Here is a 16,611-nt window from a genome sequence, read left to right on the forward strand (position 1 = left end):
GATGTTTTTGGTGGAAGTAAAGTGGGGATGGGAGTGGGAAGACGTTTTTAAACACTGATTTTTTAGGTAGAAGAAGAGGTTTTTATTATAATGAAGAGTTGAATTTCCTAGTGGCTTGGAGCTGTGATTTGAACTAATTCACTGTATAAATGATAACAGAAATGATAAAGATTAATTAGTGAAACATTTCATACTCTGAAAGTTGTTTGTGAAGGACTAGAAAACGTTAGTGAAAGTTGAAAACATGACTAACCTCTGGTGAGATGTTTTACTCTGATATTTATGAACTTGGAAGTTCTCAGTTTCTGAAATACTCTCTACAAATGGCAAGGGTATAATACAGAGAGATATGCTGGTAACATTACTATGAAAGTGCTGACCAAAATGCTTGCTGAAAGTGGATGTACGGATGAACTACTAGAAATAGAGAAACTGGCCAGGAAGTTGTTACAGCGTGGTCACGTAATCAGAGCTTGAACTGAAATGGCAGCTCTTAAGTTTTAGCTTTGGGAGGAGAAAGAGGAATAAAAATTGTCTCCAGAATCGCAAGGCGAGAGCTACTATAGCACTCATGAACAGAAGGTATCCTGAGTTTTAGGCCTCATGTGAGGATATTCGCATTGAAATGTCCCATAGCACGCAAATAAATCAGATGATAGGCATTTGGAGCTGGAGAGAGATAGGGCCAAGTTACAAAATCATACTGTTGAGTAGCAAGTGTAGGAGGAGGGCACTGAGAGACATTCGATTTATGAGTTACCTGCACTCTGTGATTGGTGATTCTACATTACTAAAGAAAATAAAATAATTTTATTTTCATCTCCATCTGGTATCCTCTTTCCAAGATTTCTGTCCTGAGTTCTAGAGATTTTCTGGGGTGGTAATACTGATCTGCTTGCCTTTCGGTTTTTCCACTGCTTGTTTGTTTCATAGTCTTTGGTTTGCTAATTTGCTTAGAATAATGTCTGACATAATAAGTATTTAAATATTAGTACTTATTTTTTAAGAAATTACTGTTAATCCTCTTCTGTCTGCTTTGTAAATTTCCCCACTTTTTTTTCTATTTATTGTCTTTTTCTTGTGGGTTTATGCCTTAAAATTCCTTTAGAATTATTTAATGGACTTTTGGGAAGGAGATGAGGTAAACAGATGTGTTCATTTCTGCCGTGTTTTAACCGGGTACTGCAAGAGAGTGTGTGTGTTTATTTAGCTAGTTTTTAGTGCACATTATGGAGTCTAGTGTGATAAATGTTTTAGAAAAGTGTTTACAAAGTACCTAGTGGTTCAAAGCGTGTGTGTAAGCGTTTGAGGTTGAGAACTTTGTAGTTCTGATTGACAGTAATAAAAGTGTCATTTACTATCAGTTGTAATCATACAGGTCCAAGTACTGCTTGCCCAAGGTTATGTAGTGGTGGAGCAAGGATTTGAACAACAGTTATTCTACACCCGCGTCCCTTGCTCTTTTTTGAATATGTCAGATGTTACCATTTTTTTCAGCTGTATTAATCAAATGAAGATAGAGCAAAAAGACTAATTTCAAAATTAATTTTAAGGTTAGAAAATGAACACTGATTTTTATTGATTATTTATATTCATTCGAAAATAGTTTCGAGGCAGTGTACTTGCCATAGCCCAATTGTTTTTAAGCGAGGGAGGAAGAGAAGTTGGTAGGAAAAATAAGATTAATGCCAAGGTTAGTATTCAAAATGTAGTGAAGCCTTTTGCTAAAGGTGGGCTCTACAGTCGTGCACTACATAACGTTTCGGTCAACGATGGGTCACATATGATGGTTATTACTATATAGCCTAGGTCTGTAGGAGGCTATACCATGTAGGTTTGTGTAAGTACACTTCGCGATTTTCACACAACAATGAAATTGTCTAATGACACATTTCTCAGACATATTCCTGTTAAGCGGCGCGTGACTGTAATTTAGTATTTATAACTGATATTTGTATAAATTTCAGTTCTGTCTCTGCCAAGTACTGTAGTAAACATTAATTATTTCATTTAATTCTCGTAATTCCATGAGGTGTAGTATTGAAATGAACCGTTAGGTTAAAACTATGCTCAAGAATGTATGAATGATACAGCCTGGGATGTGAATCCTGGCAGCCTGACTCTAGAGCCTGAACAATGAGTATCAACTAGTACCTGTGATGTTTCAGGGATGTACATTTGTTTTTCCTATTCTGAGGTAGATGATACTGTGTGAAAACTGAAGTTCAGGGGGTTTAAATAACTTCCAAGGTCACACGTCTCATAAATGATGGACCTGAAATCAAACCCAGATTTCCCTAATTCCAAGCCCTGTTCTTTTCAGTACTCTGTATTGTTTTTGTATACATAGAGAGACTTTTAGAGTTAATATAGCCTTTTAGAGTTAACAGCATTTAATTGGATATTGATAGGCTTTTAATAGTGTTTTTATTTTTGTTTTTTTACAGGGATTTATCAAAGATGTTCATGAAGACTCCCTCACAGTTGTTTTTGAGAATAAGTAAGTGATTTTTTATTGATAGAGAGCTTAATTTTAAAGATCAGGAGTGCCGAACTGTTTGCTTTTGGGTGCCCCTGTTGCCACTGGAAAATGATTTTGCTTTTGGGTAGGGGGTCTTTATGAGTTCACTAATTCTAGATTTGATAACTCTGTGCCTCTTTTTCTGCACACAATTTGCGTGTCACTTTTTCATGACCTCCTTCTTTGCTGAAACACATGTGAACATGATTCACTAAGTAGCTTTTGCAAAAGTAGGTGGCACAAATGGGATTATAATATGCCTAATTCTTAAAAACCCAGAATGTGGAGGGGCTGGCCCAGTGGCGCAGTGGTTACGTGCGTACGTTCTGCTTTGGTGGCCCGGGATTCGCCAGTTCAGATCCTGGGTGCGGACATGGCACCGCTTGGCAAGCCATGCTGTGATAGGTGCCCCACATATAAAGTAAAGGAAGATGGGCAGGGATGTTAGCTCAGGGCCAGTCTTCCTCAGCAAAAAGAGGAGGATTGGCGGTAGATGTTAGCTCAGGGCTAATCTTCCTCAAAAAAAAAACAAAAAAACAAAAAAAACCCCAACAACAGACAGACAAAAAAACCCCAGAATGTTGAAATAATATTGTAGAAGGCCTTCCAAATGGCTACTGGTAGTCAGAATAAGTATTAGGCCACCTTTAATTGCTTCATGTTAATAAGGAATAATATCTATTGTAAGGGCTAGGTAATGTTCTAAAAATGTGAAAGACAGTATGCTGGGCTTGGTTAGGAAGAGTTATAAAGGAGCACTGTGTAATTGAAGATCCAGAAAGAACTGTTCAACTTTCACTTTTAAGCTGCTTCTGGAACTGCCTGAAAAGGTATCTGCCCAACAGCTGTTTCGACTTGTTTCATGTAGAGACAAGTGTTGAGATGATTTCCGTCTTTGAGCAGCTGCCATTTAGACAGTAATGATGAAAAGAAAGTGCTCAAAAATCTTTCCTTGTCTCCTGCTTTTTTGCCCAACCTTGGCAGATAGAAGCTATAGGAACATTTTATGTGCTCATATACCTCCTAGGCATATGAATAAGCTGTTAGAACTTACAGTAGGAAAAAATTTTTAGCTTTATCAACTCAGCTTATAAAATATAACACACAAAAGTCAGTTAAGCAGCAGCTAAATTAGTAGTTTAAATAAATTCATATTAGCTACAAAGATTTAAAAGTATGCTTTTTCTAGGTTAATTATAATGTATATGTTCATTGTAGAAAAGATAAATTCTATGTGAGAAAATTAAATCTTTTGTTAATTCAGCTATTCAGCATAATGGAGTAGTTTTCTGTGTTTCTGTAAACATGTACACTAAAAAGGAATTATGCAGTTTATATTTTATAATCTCAAAGTGTATTCCTTTGACAGGCTATATAGTTGTAAAAGTCTTCGAAATAAATTGATCTCACTGCTGTTTGTTTGGCAGTGGTATAGATATGACATCATTTTGAATCTCTAAGTCATTACTGTGACTTTAGCCTATTTCATTTGCAGAATAATGTATGTACTGTTCCCTGAGAGTGAGTAATTTGAAAAGTACTATATAATTATGATCAGTTATATTAATTATTTGTAAACTCCATCAAGAGTCATGCAAAATCTGTTCTACCTCAATCTATAATTACTTGGGAAAAAATATATAATATGAAGATTGTTTTTCTTTAGGAAAAGCTAAACGATTAACTTGAAAAATATTCAGCACTAAGGATAGAGTATATAGCTTCCATATTAGGAGCTATTAGAATACATATCTTCCTCAACTTATTATGGGGTTTCAGCCTGATAATTGTATCGTAAGTGGAAAATAATCATTAAGTCAAAAATGCATTTAGTATACCTAACCTGCCTAACATCGTAGCTTAGCCCAGCCTGTCTTAAATGTACTCAGAACACCTAAATTAGCCTACAGTTGGTCAAAATCATCTAACACAAAGCCTATTTTATAATAAATGTTGAATATTTTATGTAATTTATTGAATACTAGTCTGAAAGTGAAGAACAGAATGATTGTAACTGTTATCACTTGTTTATCCTTGTCCTCACATGGCTGACTGGGAGCTGGGGCTCACTGCCACTGGCCAGCGTCATGAGACAGGATCGTACTGCATATCGCTAGCCTGGGAGAAGATCAAAATTCAAAATCTGAAATACAATTTCTACTGAATGCATATCACTTTCACACCATTTTAAAGTCAAAAAGTCATAAGTCAAACCATCATAAGTCAGGGGACTGTTTGTAATAAATTTTAAAATTGTTAATTCCTTTTCTGATTCTTCAGTTGGCAACCAGAACGCCAGGTTCCGTTTAATGAAGTTAGATTACCACCACCACCTGACATAAAAAAAGAAATTAGTGAAGGAGATGAAGTAGAGGTACGTATTTATAAGTTTATTTTCTCGTGTGCCTATTTTTTGGTGGTTGTTTGAAATAAATATTCTTGTAGGACAATCTGTTTACGTGATGGAAAATAAATCTAATTCCTTTTCTTTATTCTTTCTGTTGGTAATGGCTGTATAATATAGCAATGCTTGAGTTTTAGAATCAGAACTGAGATTCATGTGTTAGCTCTCCCATATTTAGCTTTGTGACCTTGGTCAAGTTTTTTTATCACTAAAATGAAAATAATTTGAGAGTTAAGGATTGATAGTGCATTTGAATTGCTTTGCAGAGAATCTAGTACAGAGAACTGTATGGTTTTGGTCATTATTTTCCTCCTTTTTGCTGATTTAAAATTTGTCTCGTGCTTTTTACTCAGTATCTTTGTGAGATATTAGTAATCATTCTTTATTATAGTGATCATTAATATGGCTCATATGTGATAATGTGAAATATTGTAATTAGCCTCCTGCCTTATTGAACATTCTAGGAATGTCTGGAAAATTTTAAAAGTACAGAAAAACAAAGAGGAAAAAAACCAAAAATCACTGCCCAGAGAGAAAAACTACTGTTCATGGCTTACATAGCATTCCTAGGCTCTCCCTCCCCCCTCTTTTTAAAAAAAAAAAAAATGGGATCATAGGGTACTGCTGCTTTGTATCTTGCTTTTTTCCCACAGTTAGTAGATCTTGGGTGTTTGTCTTGAATATGTTAATATTCATTAATATGTCTTCTGTTATATAAAAAGAAACTTGGAAGTAATTGTCAAATAGAGGTATACTTAGTTTGTTGGAGATAGAAAATTTGATTTTTTTTCTTACTAATTTGTATTTTCATATTTTAATCTATCAATTGTGTAGATTTCCGTCTCTTTATTTATTTATTGTGGCCATAATAGTTTATAACAATGTGAAATTTCAGTTGTACATTATTATTTGTCAGACACCATAGAAATGTGTCCCTTCACCCCTTGTGCCCACCCTCTCACCCCTCTTCCCTCTGGTAACCACTAAGCTATTCTCTTTGTCTGTAAGTTTGTTTATCTTCCACAAACGAGTGAAATCATATGGTGTTTATCTTTCTCCGTCTGGCTTATTTCGGTTAACATAATACCCTCAAGGTCCATCCATGTGGTTGCAAATGGGACGATTTTTTTTTTTTTATGGCTGAGTTGTATTCCATTGTGTATATATGTACACACCACATCATATTCATCCATTCATCAGTCAGTGGGCACTTGGGTTGCTTCCATGTCTTGGCTATTGTGAATAATGTTGCAGTGAACATAGAGGTGCATGAGTCTCTTTGTATTGTTAATTTCAAGTTCTTTGGGTAAGTACCCAGTAGTGGGATAGCTGGGTCATATGGTATTTCTATTTTTAACTTTTTGAGAAATCTCCATACTGTTTTCCGTGGTGGCTGCACCAGTTTGATTCCCACCAGCGGTGTATGAGGGTTCCCTTTTCTCTACAACCTCTCCAACATTTGTTACTTCTTGTCTTGGTGATTATAGCCATTCTCATAGGCATAAGGGGAGATCTAAGTTGATACAGTTCCTCCAAGGTGCTCAGATATGCTAAATATATTTCTCACAAGGAGTTGGCTTGATAGTGAAAGAGAGATTTTCAAATCTCATTTGAACCTTGTTTATCTACGGTGGGGTAGGGATAGGGGAACTGGGGGCATAGGAGAACCTTTATTGATGAAATAGCTATCTAAATGTTTTTATAAACAGCAGGACATAATCTCTGCCACTGTTCTGAGCATTTTGCAATTGAATTCATTTAATACCTGCAAAGGAATTATTCTTCATAATTTTTTCAGTGGTAAATTTTCTCTGAGTTCCCATTAATTGTAGGTGTTATGCTAGGAAACCAAAGAATTGTAGAAGTTTACAGTTAATCTCTGATAACTTAAACTCATTTCCATTCTAAAATTCTGCCTAGATTTTACTTACTTACTCTAAGTTCACTGTGCATTCTTTCGCTTTTGCTAAATCAAAGCATGTCATAATCTAATTGTGTCAGGGCATTATGAGCTTGCTCCCTAATGTTATAGCATTCACTTTACTAATTTTTTTCTTTTATAGTTGACTTCCACCAAAACTGGGTACTAAGAACTTCCCTGTAAGGAAACCTCTAACTGTAGTCAAGGTGTGGTGTGTATTTGTGTCCTTGAGGGAAATGGCTCAGCTGGTATGGGAAGACACTGGGAAACAAAGTGGCAAAGTGCTGAAAATTAAGGCCTGTGGAGTACTTGGTGGCTTGTATGAATTGTAGTAGTGATGCTGCTGATTATTACTGTACCATGTTCACTCAGACTTTATAGACTCCAGTGAAAATATTTTTCTCAATATTTTATCCTTTTTCTACTCAGCATCTTTCTGTGAGGATGGATAAAACATTGGTTTGTTTTCATTTTTCGAAATTTATGTCTTATTCCAGAAGAAGTTGAATTTCTGGTGATAGGTCAGGTCAAGCAAGCTTAGTTTTGGAAATGTTCTAGAAATAGAAATATGTGGTGATCACTTCTGAGAGTACTTTTTCATACTTTTTTATTGTTGTTCACTTACTGTAGAGTTGTAAAGGCTCAGATTAAAGGAAAAACCTGTTGGAGTGCTGAGGATGTTGTTACACTGTCCTTTCTCCACTGTAGGAAGGTTCTGTCTAGTTTCTGGACCATCTTTTTGGCCCACCTCAACTATGTACAAAACTTTGATGTTGGAGATTGATTTGGAAATTGATGATTACAGAGTGTTTTATTTCACCTTGTGTTTTGTGATTCAGTCTTGGTGAAGTTTGCTCCTTAAAATTAGGGGAATCATTGCCTGAAGTTAAGGTGTTACTCTCATTTTTTTTTTTTTTGAGGAAGATTAGCCCTGAGCTAACATCGGCTGGTAATCCTCCCGTTTGCTGAGGAAGACTGGCCCTGAGCTAACATCCATACCCATCTTCCTCTGTTTTATATGTGGGATGCCTACCATAGCAGGGCTTGCCAAGCGGTGCCATGTCCACACCCGAGATCTGAACCCGAGAACCCTGGGCAGCCGAGAAGCGGAATGTGCACACTTAACTGCTGCGCCACTGGACAGGCCCATACTCTCGTTTGTTTTTGCTTTTGAAAACTTTGAAAATTCACATAAGGAAGAAGTTTAAAGTTAATCTTGCCACCCACGGACCATTATGTGTTTTTGCCACAGTTGGGAGTCTGTCCATATGACATGTACTGTTTAGGCATTACAGTTGTTAGTCCTTCGTGTTTTGAACGAAATAACTTTTTGAAAGCTCCCCCCCTTTAAATTCAGAGTAATAAATTTGTAAAAAACGAAATGATACAGAATTAGTGTGTATAAAGTAAAAAGTAAACCTTCTTTCTTAGTGTACGTGTGCTTGTCTCCTCACCTCAGCTTAAATCTCATTTACCAGAGTTAAGTGTCTCTCTAGATTGTTTTCTTTACATTTATAAAGAATTTGTGTGGTTTTTTAAGTTACAGAAATTGGGAATACATTATATATTTGTGATTTTTGTATTCACTTAATTAGGATACCATAGAAATTTTTATGTCTATACATATGGATTTCCCTCATTCTTCCTAACCACCCCATAATAGTCCTTAGTACAGTTGTATGATAATTCCAAGACACTGAAATCATTGACAGATTTTTTCACTCTTACCAAAAAAAAAAAAAAGCCAGAGTTGATGTCCTTATGTAAATCATTTTCTGGTAATGTAGTTGAAGTAGTTCAGTTGCTGGATCAAAAGGCATGTATATTTAAGATTTTGATAGTACCAAAATGTACCATGTCATCTTCCAAAAATTCTTTTTGAATTATCACTTCATAGTTTTGCTAACACATGAAGGTGTTTGTTTCCTCATAGGTTGACTGGCTGATTTATTATTAACCAGTCAAGTTTTATGTAAACGTGATAGAAGGAAGCTGTGGTCTTCTGAATCTTCATTTCCTTGATCACTAGTGATACAGAACATCTTTTAAATTAGTTTATTGGGTGTTAACCCCTTTGTTCTGTGAATTGTCTTTGGTTTTTGTCCATGTAGTTTTTTTCTTTTTTTAATCTTTTTTTGTCAGGAAGATTAGCTGTGAGCTAACATCGGTTGCCAATCTTCCTTTTTTTTTTCCCTCCCCAAAGGCCCAGTACATAGTTGTATATCCTAGTTGTAAGTCATTCTAGTTCTTGTATGTAGGATACTGCCACAGCATGGCTTGATGAGTGGTATGTAGGTCCACACCCAGGATCTGAACTGGTGAAACCCTGGGCCACCAAAGCAGAGTGCGTGAACTTAACCACTCGGCCACAGGTCCTGCTCCTGTCTGTGTAGTTTTTGATGTAGAAAATCTTTGCATTTTATGGATAAGTTTTTATCTGTTATATTGTGTTTTCTCCCAGGCAACTAAAAAAAAAAAAGCGTTGTGGCTTATTCTATTAAGAAGTCATATTTTATTCATTCAGGTCTGCCATGTTTTTGTGGGTTTTTTTTTTTCCCCTAAAATAAAAAGAGTACTTACGTTTTTAACTTGATACTTTTCTCTATGGTAATTTATTACATAGTTTATTACTTTTAGTATCTTAATTTTTAAATCATCAGCCAGTGTTTTCTTTCTGCTAGTCACAAATACTAGTATAGCAGTAATAACGTACTAGTTATTAACATATAATCTATGAGGCTTTTTAAACAGTTTATCTCAGTTTAACATAACGTTCTCTTGAGGGCCTCTTCTAAACTCTGAATACTTCATTAACTTTTCCAAGGTTAGATAGCTTGAAAGTTGGGAGGCTGATAACTAGTTTCAGTTTTTGTCCTGAATGTTGTTCTTTAACATATCATGCTATGTTCACAGGATGTTGTCAGTTTTGTGCCAGATTCAGAACTCTTGCTCTTTTGGAGTTCTAGGAATCCTTCCTGTTTGAAGATGGGAAAGGTGACTTTGATTTTGCCATTAGTAGTGCATTTAGAACAAAAATGATCTAGAAGAGAGCCTTCCATTGAGCTCTTCAGGCGTTTATGTAAAGTTCAGCCATATGAAATTTCCATTCTCGTAGATCAGGAGTGGTTGAATATTGACAGTTTCCTATGGTTTACTCTAAAATTTTATTGCTTTGAAAATATGTTTGGCTACTTGCGGTTCACCTTTCCAGGCAACTTATGAGACTTACATGAAGTTATAGAACATAAATTAGTGTCGTAGTCTTGTAATGGCCTCAAGACGATGACGCTGTATGATTTATGAAAGAAAGTTGAGGTTTTGAAAGGTCTAAAACTCAAAGGTTTCTAAATCTAATTATCTGACTTTTTTTATTTGACTTAAAAAAGTGGAATATATTTTAATATCTTTATAACAGTAAATGTAATTAAGTATTTTCGGTAAGTATTTGCTTAATGGTTGGTTTTGCTAAAGATTGCTAAGAAAATAGTGCTCAGCTTGTAAAGTTGGAGGTAATGGGAAAATGAAGAGTTCATTGATTCTCTTAAGCTTGATATATAATAAAATGCTCTGGGATATTTGAAGGGCAGTAGAAAAATTATTTTCTCCCTGTGATATATGAGGTGCTTTGCCTTACTGCCTTGTTCAGCAAGTTAATACATATGCTCAGATGTGTTACACAGGAAACCTGACATCTGAAGCCAATAATACAATTTTACAAAGTTTTCTCAGTTTCCCCTTTGAGTTTCACATAGGTGATATTAAAAACTTTTTTAATTGTGAAGTTTTCTGTTGGAACTAAGAATTGGCAAGCTTTTGTTCTTGTGACATGTGCCTTTCCTTCCATCTTTTATGGCAGATTGTCAGATATTATGGTTGTACATCTTTATATTTTAATTATAACATTGGGATAGGTGCCTTGTGAGAAATTAGACAAAGGGAATAAGAATTAATTTGAGATACGACTCTCCCTCATTTTTTAAATTCAGTATTATATTCATACAAAAGATACAATGTGCATGTATAGTTTACATCTTACCTTTAAAAATGTTTCAGTTTTATTCTTAGGACCAATCTGAAAATTTTAGCTGTCTGTAGTTGGAGGCAGTCTCTCTCTTAATACCAAATCCATTGTTAGTGCTTGGGAAATGCTTATACATTAAAGAAGAGGCAAGCATATTCTTCGGTACTTAGATCTGTCTCATTTGGGGAATGGCAAGTTTCTAAGACTTATGAAACCCATTTGTTAAAAGTGTTGGCCACAAATAGGAATGAGAATATACTATTGTGTAGGTAAATAATGGAATTATTGTGTTCTAGGTGTTAAACTTGCTTTCCTAATGTACATTTTCTATTTCTTGATTGATTGCAGTGAAATGAAATGGTGGATACAGGGGAACAGTACTCAATAAATGTATCTCATGTAGTTGTAAAAGAGGTTGTTTTGATTATTCAAGTTAATGGTTAACATTATTTAGAAATTTACTTTATAGTTTGGTGATGCGTAGAAATTCCTGCTTTGGTGTTCATATTATCTCTGGTTGTGACTTTGAAAGGCATAGTTGAACATTATTAACTTTTTTTTTTTCAGTTTTCATGATATGCATTTGCTACATGCATTTTGCTTACAATACCTCCCTAAAAATCACCAACTCCATAGAGTTGAACTTTATGTTAAAGGACTATTGAGTTATAGGGGAATAGGCCATATCGGGTAGCTAGTGACAATAATAACTAATTGTGAACATTGAGACAAATGAGTTGACAAATTCCTAAAAACAGAAAATTGAGTCCTTTGTCAAAATAGTTATTGAACCATATAGAAAGAGTCCAAATCTGGAATTTATGAATTAAAATTGTGATCCTATGAAATAAGTTTTTGAGTGGGTGGATTTCTTTAATATCAGGATGTTCGTAAATTCCCACAACAGTATTTGTTGAATATGTTAATGCTGTGAATGAGAAACCAATTTAGGGGGAAAACATACCCACAAGTATGTTGATCTGACAGAAACCACAGACTGATGTCGAATGGACAAAAAAGTGAAAAAATGACAAAATAACATGGGAGGTGGGGTGGGGCAGGGGGCACAGTTAAGGCATCTAAAAAAAAATTCCACATGGCTTTGGCTTATTAAAATATTTTACACTTAAAAAAAAAGATTTGAAAGCATCTGAAAAACATGCAAATTGTTTGAAAACCCTGCATGGCAAATTCAGACAGTTTGCAAGCGTCATTCAGATGTTTGCCAAGGAAAGTAAAGAAGCCTCTCCCAGTGAGGTGGCACGTGGTCGGGAAGATGCTCTCCCAGCTCCCTCTGTATTATACTAGATGGCAACCCAGGGGTCTGTGCAGCAGTTACAAACAAGGTGTTATTATCTGGAGGGGAAGGGACAGTGGAATTGTCATTGGATGGAGAACACCTCAGCTTTAGTTTTTCCAGATACTCTGCATGTACAGGCTTATGACACTGGAGAACTTTGATAGCATCTTCAACTTTGAACCACTCTCTCTTCCTTCCTCTATTAACAGAATCTTCCCAATCTTCTAATATTTCAGTGACAGTAAGAACATAAACATATGTCCTGTGCTTTCGGTCTTGGTTCTCAAATATGCCCAGGAGTCTGCCTAATTTTCCTTTGACCCAGCGTCTTCATAAACCTCCCTCACCGCAGCACCGCCAGGCTCCTCATCGGGCTCCCCGCCTCCTCCTGGGACAATCCATTGGTCTGGGTACGGACTGCTTCTCACCAACAGCACCTCGTCCTCTTGCTCGCTCCGGAAGCACAGGCACACTGCCCGCTTCTTGAAGCCCTCGTGGTCGTAGGTCCGCGTCTGGTTGGGCTTGAACTTCATCATAGAGGCGGGCCCTTGCTGCCGCTGCTGCTCCGGCTGCCGCCGCCCCGCCACAGATAGCGGGCGAGGGCAAGTCGGGGCGCGGGGAGGCGAGGCGGCGGCGCGGGACGAGCAGTGAGGCCGGTCAGTCCCGGAGCCGGCAGCCGCTCCGGCGCGGGGCAGGGCAAGGCAAGGCGCCAGCGTGGGTCACTGGAGCCCAGGAGCCGGGGAGCAAGCGCCGCCTCTGCCGGGGTGTCCGCCGCTCTCCATGGAGTCCGCCGGCTGCTCGCCTGCTCCCTCCTGCCGCCGCCTCCGCCAGGGGAAGAGCAAGGCTCAAGGCTTGCACCGCGGAGACAGTTGCGAGGACCCACGCCGACTGGGCAGCAGTGCTGCGGCCTGAACATTATCAACTTGAATGAAAAGTTGATAACATTTGAGGAGCCAGACTGGAATTCTATTTAAGTCACAATTTGGTTGTGTGCTAGGATTTGGAGATCATTTTGTAATAAGGTTTGACTTGGAGTCTTTTGGTAGAAAGAATCCTGAAATAGGCCTTTGGAATTTGATTCTTCATATTCCATCCTCTACTCCGTAAAACCGTAGCCTTCTTCAGTTTGAGTACTATTGTGTTTTTAGGTCTCTCATGGGCACTCCTTAGTGGGTGGAGACTTCCTGCCTTTTTTGTGTGTGTGAAGATCGTCCCTGAGCTAAAACTGTGCCAGTTTTCCTCTACTTTGTATGTGGGATGTTGCCACAGCATGGCTTGATGAGTGACATGTAGGTCTGTGGCCAGGACCCGAACTGGTGAACCCAGGGCCACCGAAGTGGAGTGTGAGCTTAACCACTATGCCACCCGGTTGGCCCCTTCCTGCTTTTTTTTAAGCTCTTAGAGAAACTTAGAATGTTAGAACAATGAGGGCCCTTGCTTTAGAGTGTGAATTGCTCCCTTGGGAAAAGTTTGGAGATTTAAGTGGAATCTGAGGAACAGGAATTTCTGTGAAGTGCTCTTACTGCAATGCCATAGTCATAAATAAATTCAGTAATCAACATTGGAGATGTAGTACACTAGGGCACAGTTTTAATGCTGGGTTATTAAAGTGATTTTTCATTGTGTGAAGACACCATTCATTTTGTAAGGGATGTGATTTGATTTGACCCATAGCACTCAAGTGGAGCCAAATTCATAGTGTTTTGATTCAGGCTCAGGAACTTAGATTAGTTGGCTTTATCTTTCAGGGGTAAAGTTATTAAGCTACAGAGCTAGATGTAAGTTTAAAATGGAATCCAGCATGTTAATGTTGAATGACAAAGCCTCAAGGCAGTACAAAATGGTTTATTCTCTCTTTTGTACGTAAGCTTAAACAGGAAGCCAGAATCCTAGAAGGGTAATGCCTTGGTGAACATAGGATTAGAACGAAGGGATTTAGGTAGTTTTTTCAGCATTCAAGCTTGAAGGACCCATCCACTATGGATCACTAAGAGATACTCCAGCCTGCTTAGCTTGAACTGCCTTTCTGAGAGAGTGCTTGGAGTGGGCACTTTTCCTTCTTAAGGTTTTCTTTCTGTTTTTTTAATCCTCAGTATACTAGGGAAAATAGTCATCATCATTCATCGTTTGGGTTCAGTGGGCCATTTTTATTGTTTGTTTTTTTGTATTTTTAAGTAATTTTACATAAAATTTTATACAGGTAAAAATAAAAGGATGGTGACAGTCAACATTATTAGATATTTTAATAAGCATTTAAACATAGCAAATCCAAATTTTTATTCCGTATTTTCCTGGTTTTGACAATACATATGCCTAAAATGAGTAGAGTTCTTTAAATATTACTAATCATCAGGTATCATGCATAAACCAGAACATGTCTATCTTAAAAATACTGATAATCATATTTAAAATACGTCTCTAGTAAGATCTGGTTTATCATTTCTTCTGGTTCATCTTATACTTGAATTATCAGAATGTAGTACTTTAAGAATACTTTGGAACTTATGGTGGCTTCTAATATTATTGAATAGAATATAGTTGTCTTTGCACTATAATTGAACTCCTTTCATATTTAAGCAATTGGATTTTTTGCATTTCTTCATCATCTCTCTCTAGTCATCTTTGTATACACAGCTGCCTTTGGCATTTGTCCACTTATGAATTGTATCAAGTACATTTTGGTGTACAAATACAAAAGATGAAAGAATACTGTCATGTGTCCTTCTAGAAAAACACAGTGGTCCACATTCTTGTCCCAGGATTTTGTATGATGAAGTTCCAGTTGAATGACTTAACTGAATGTGAATACTAAATTTCCTTTTTCTCCTGAGAAATATATTCTTGGCAAATATCCGTCTAGGATGTCATCTGAAGACTTCATAGTCTGAAATTCTGCTTATAATTTCACATTCATCATTAGAATTTAGAGTGCTATTGTCTGTCTCTTTGCATCATTCTGATTCCTTTAATAATTGTGAAAGTTCTTCCTCTCTAAATTTTCTTGTCTTTGCAATCATTGATGGAAAATAAAAATTCGTAATTGTTAACTATTCAACAATAGCCAGAAGCAGACTACAAGAATGGTGTCTCCAGTCTTTTCATACTTTCTTGAAAGACTAGGTAATAAAGAAACTAGAGAATGATGCAGTAGTAACGATATATTTCACTGTTAATCTCCTTCCAGGTGATACCATCATTCTTCTGTTATAGACTTTTTTTGAAGCATAGTTGGGAATAATTGATGAATGATAATGAAATAGCAAAGTATTTTAAGATACAGGGAAAGTAAGATCACTAGATTCTACATTAGATTTATAAAAAGGGCCCACTGGATACATACAATAATTGCAAAATAGAGTTTTTATTCTATACTGAAAAAAGTAAAATTTGTTGTTTTTTTGGAAGACCTATAAGAAAGGGTAAAAGTCATGAAATAGAAAGATTTGTGCATGAAGGAAAGGCAAAAGCCAAAATTGAGTCCACTGGAGCCAGGTTGGTATATAGACCTTTTTTTCCCTCATAGTTTTGTTTTTCTGTTTTTGTTTTTTTTTTTGAGGAAGATTAGCCCTGAGCTAACATCCGCTGCCAATCCTCCTCTTTTTGCTGAGGAAGACTGGCCCTGAGCTAATATCCATGCCCATCTTCCTCCCCTTTATATGTGGGATGCCGCCTCAGCATGGCTTGCCAAGTGGTGCCACGTCTGCACCCAGGATCCGAACTGGCAAACCCTGGGCCACCGAAGGGGAGTGTGCGCACTTAACTGCTGCGCCACTGGGCAGGCCCCTCCCTCATAGTTTTTTCTTTCATTTTTTTCCTTAAAGATTGGCACCTGAGCTAACAACTGTTGCCAATCTTCTTCCTTTTTCTCCCCAAATCCTCCCAGTACATAGTTGTATATTTTAGTTGTGTGTCCTTATAGTTGCGGCATGTGGGGTGCCGCCTCAGCATGGCCTAATGAGCACCCCAGATCCAAACTGGCAAAATCCTGGGCCGCCAAAGCGGAGAGCGCACGAAGTTAACCACTCGGCCACGGGGCTGGCCCCTCTCATAGCTTTTTTCTAATCATGTATACAGTAAAGTTGATCACGAGGTTTTTGCTTATTCGTTTACAGTTCCAGTATTCTACCACTTCCAAGATTATTCTCAGATCATTTTGAGAGAAGCTTCAGGTTTTCTAAAACTATTTGCCCATCAGTAGTCATTTGCATTGATTTCATGGATGGCTGTTAATTTGTATGGGTAGATTTCTCCAACCTTATTTTATTATATAGTCAGGATTTTTGTGAGGGTACTTCTTAAGTCATCTCTTCCCAGGCTCTGGCGCCCCCCCCCGCCCCGGTTTTCCATGTATTGAAAACAACAAACAAGCTGCTGTATCTTTAATTCCTAATGGAAATTTTTCTAATGTATTATATTAAAAATAACCTGATAATTACAAGTTTAG

General features: G+C 37.2%; 1 protein-coding gene and 1 pseudogene across 14 annotated transcripts in view; one reads left to right on the plus strand and one right to left on the minus strand.

The window, feature by feature from the left end:
* FXR1 (FMR1 autosomal homolog 1) overlaps positions 1–16,611 on the plus strand; it is a 63,401-nt gene that overhangs the window by 16,860 nt on the left and 29,930 nt on the right. For all 14 annotated transcript variants that reach the window (XM_070583204.1, XM_070583205.1, XM_070583209.1 and 11 more), the window contains 2 exons: positions 2,448–2,500; positions 4,802–4,895. In XM_070583204.1, the coding sequence (XP_070439305.1) occupies positions 2,448–2,500; positions 4,802–4,895 (147 nt within the window). The remainder of the gene's footprint in view (positions 1–2,447; positions 2,501–4,801; positions 4,896–16,611) is intronic.
* LOC103550349 (diphosphoinositol polyphosphate phosphohydrolase 2 pseudogene) lies at positions 9,024–12,740 on the minus strand (annotated as a pseudogene).

This window comes from Equus przewalskii, chromosome 18 (genome assembly GCF_037783145.1).
Source record: "Equus przewalskii isolate Varuska chromosome 18, EquPr2, whole genome shotgun sequence".
Lineage (NCBI taxonomy): Eukaryota > Metazoa > Chordata > Mammalia > Perissodactyla > Equidae > Equus > Equus przewalskii.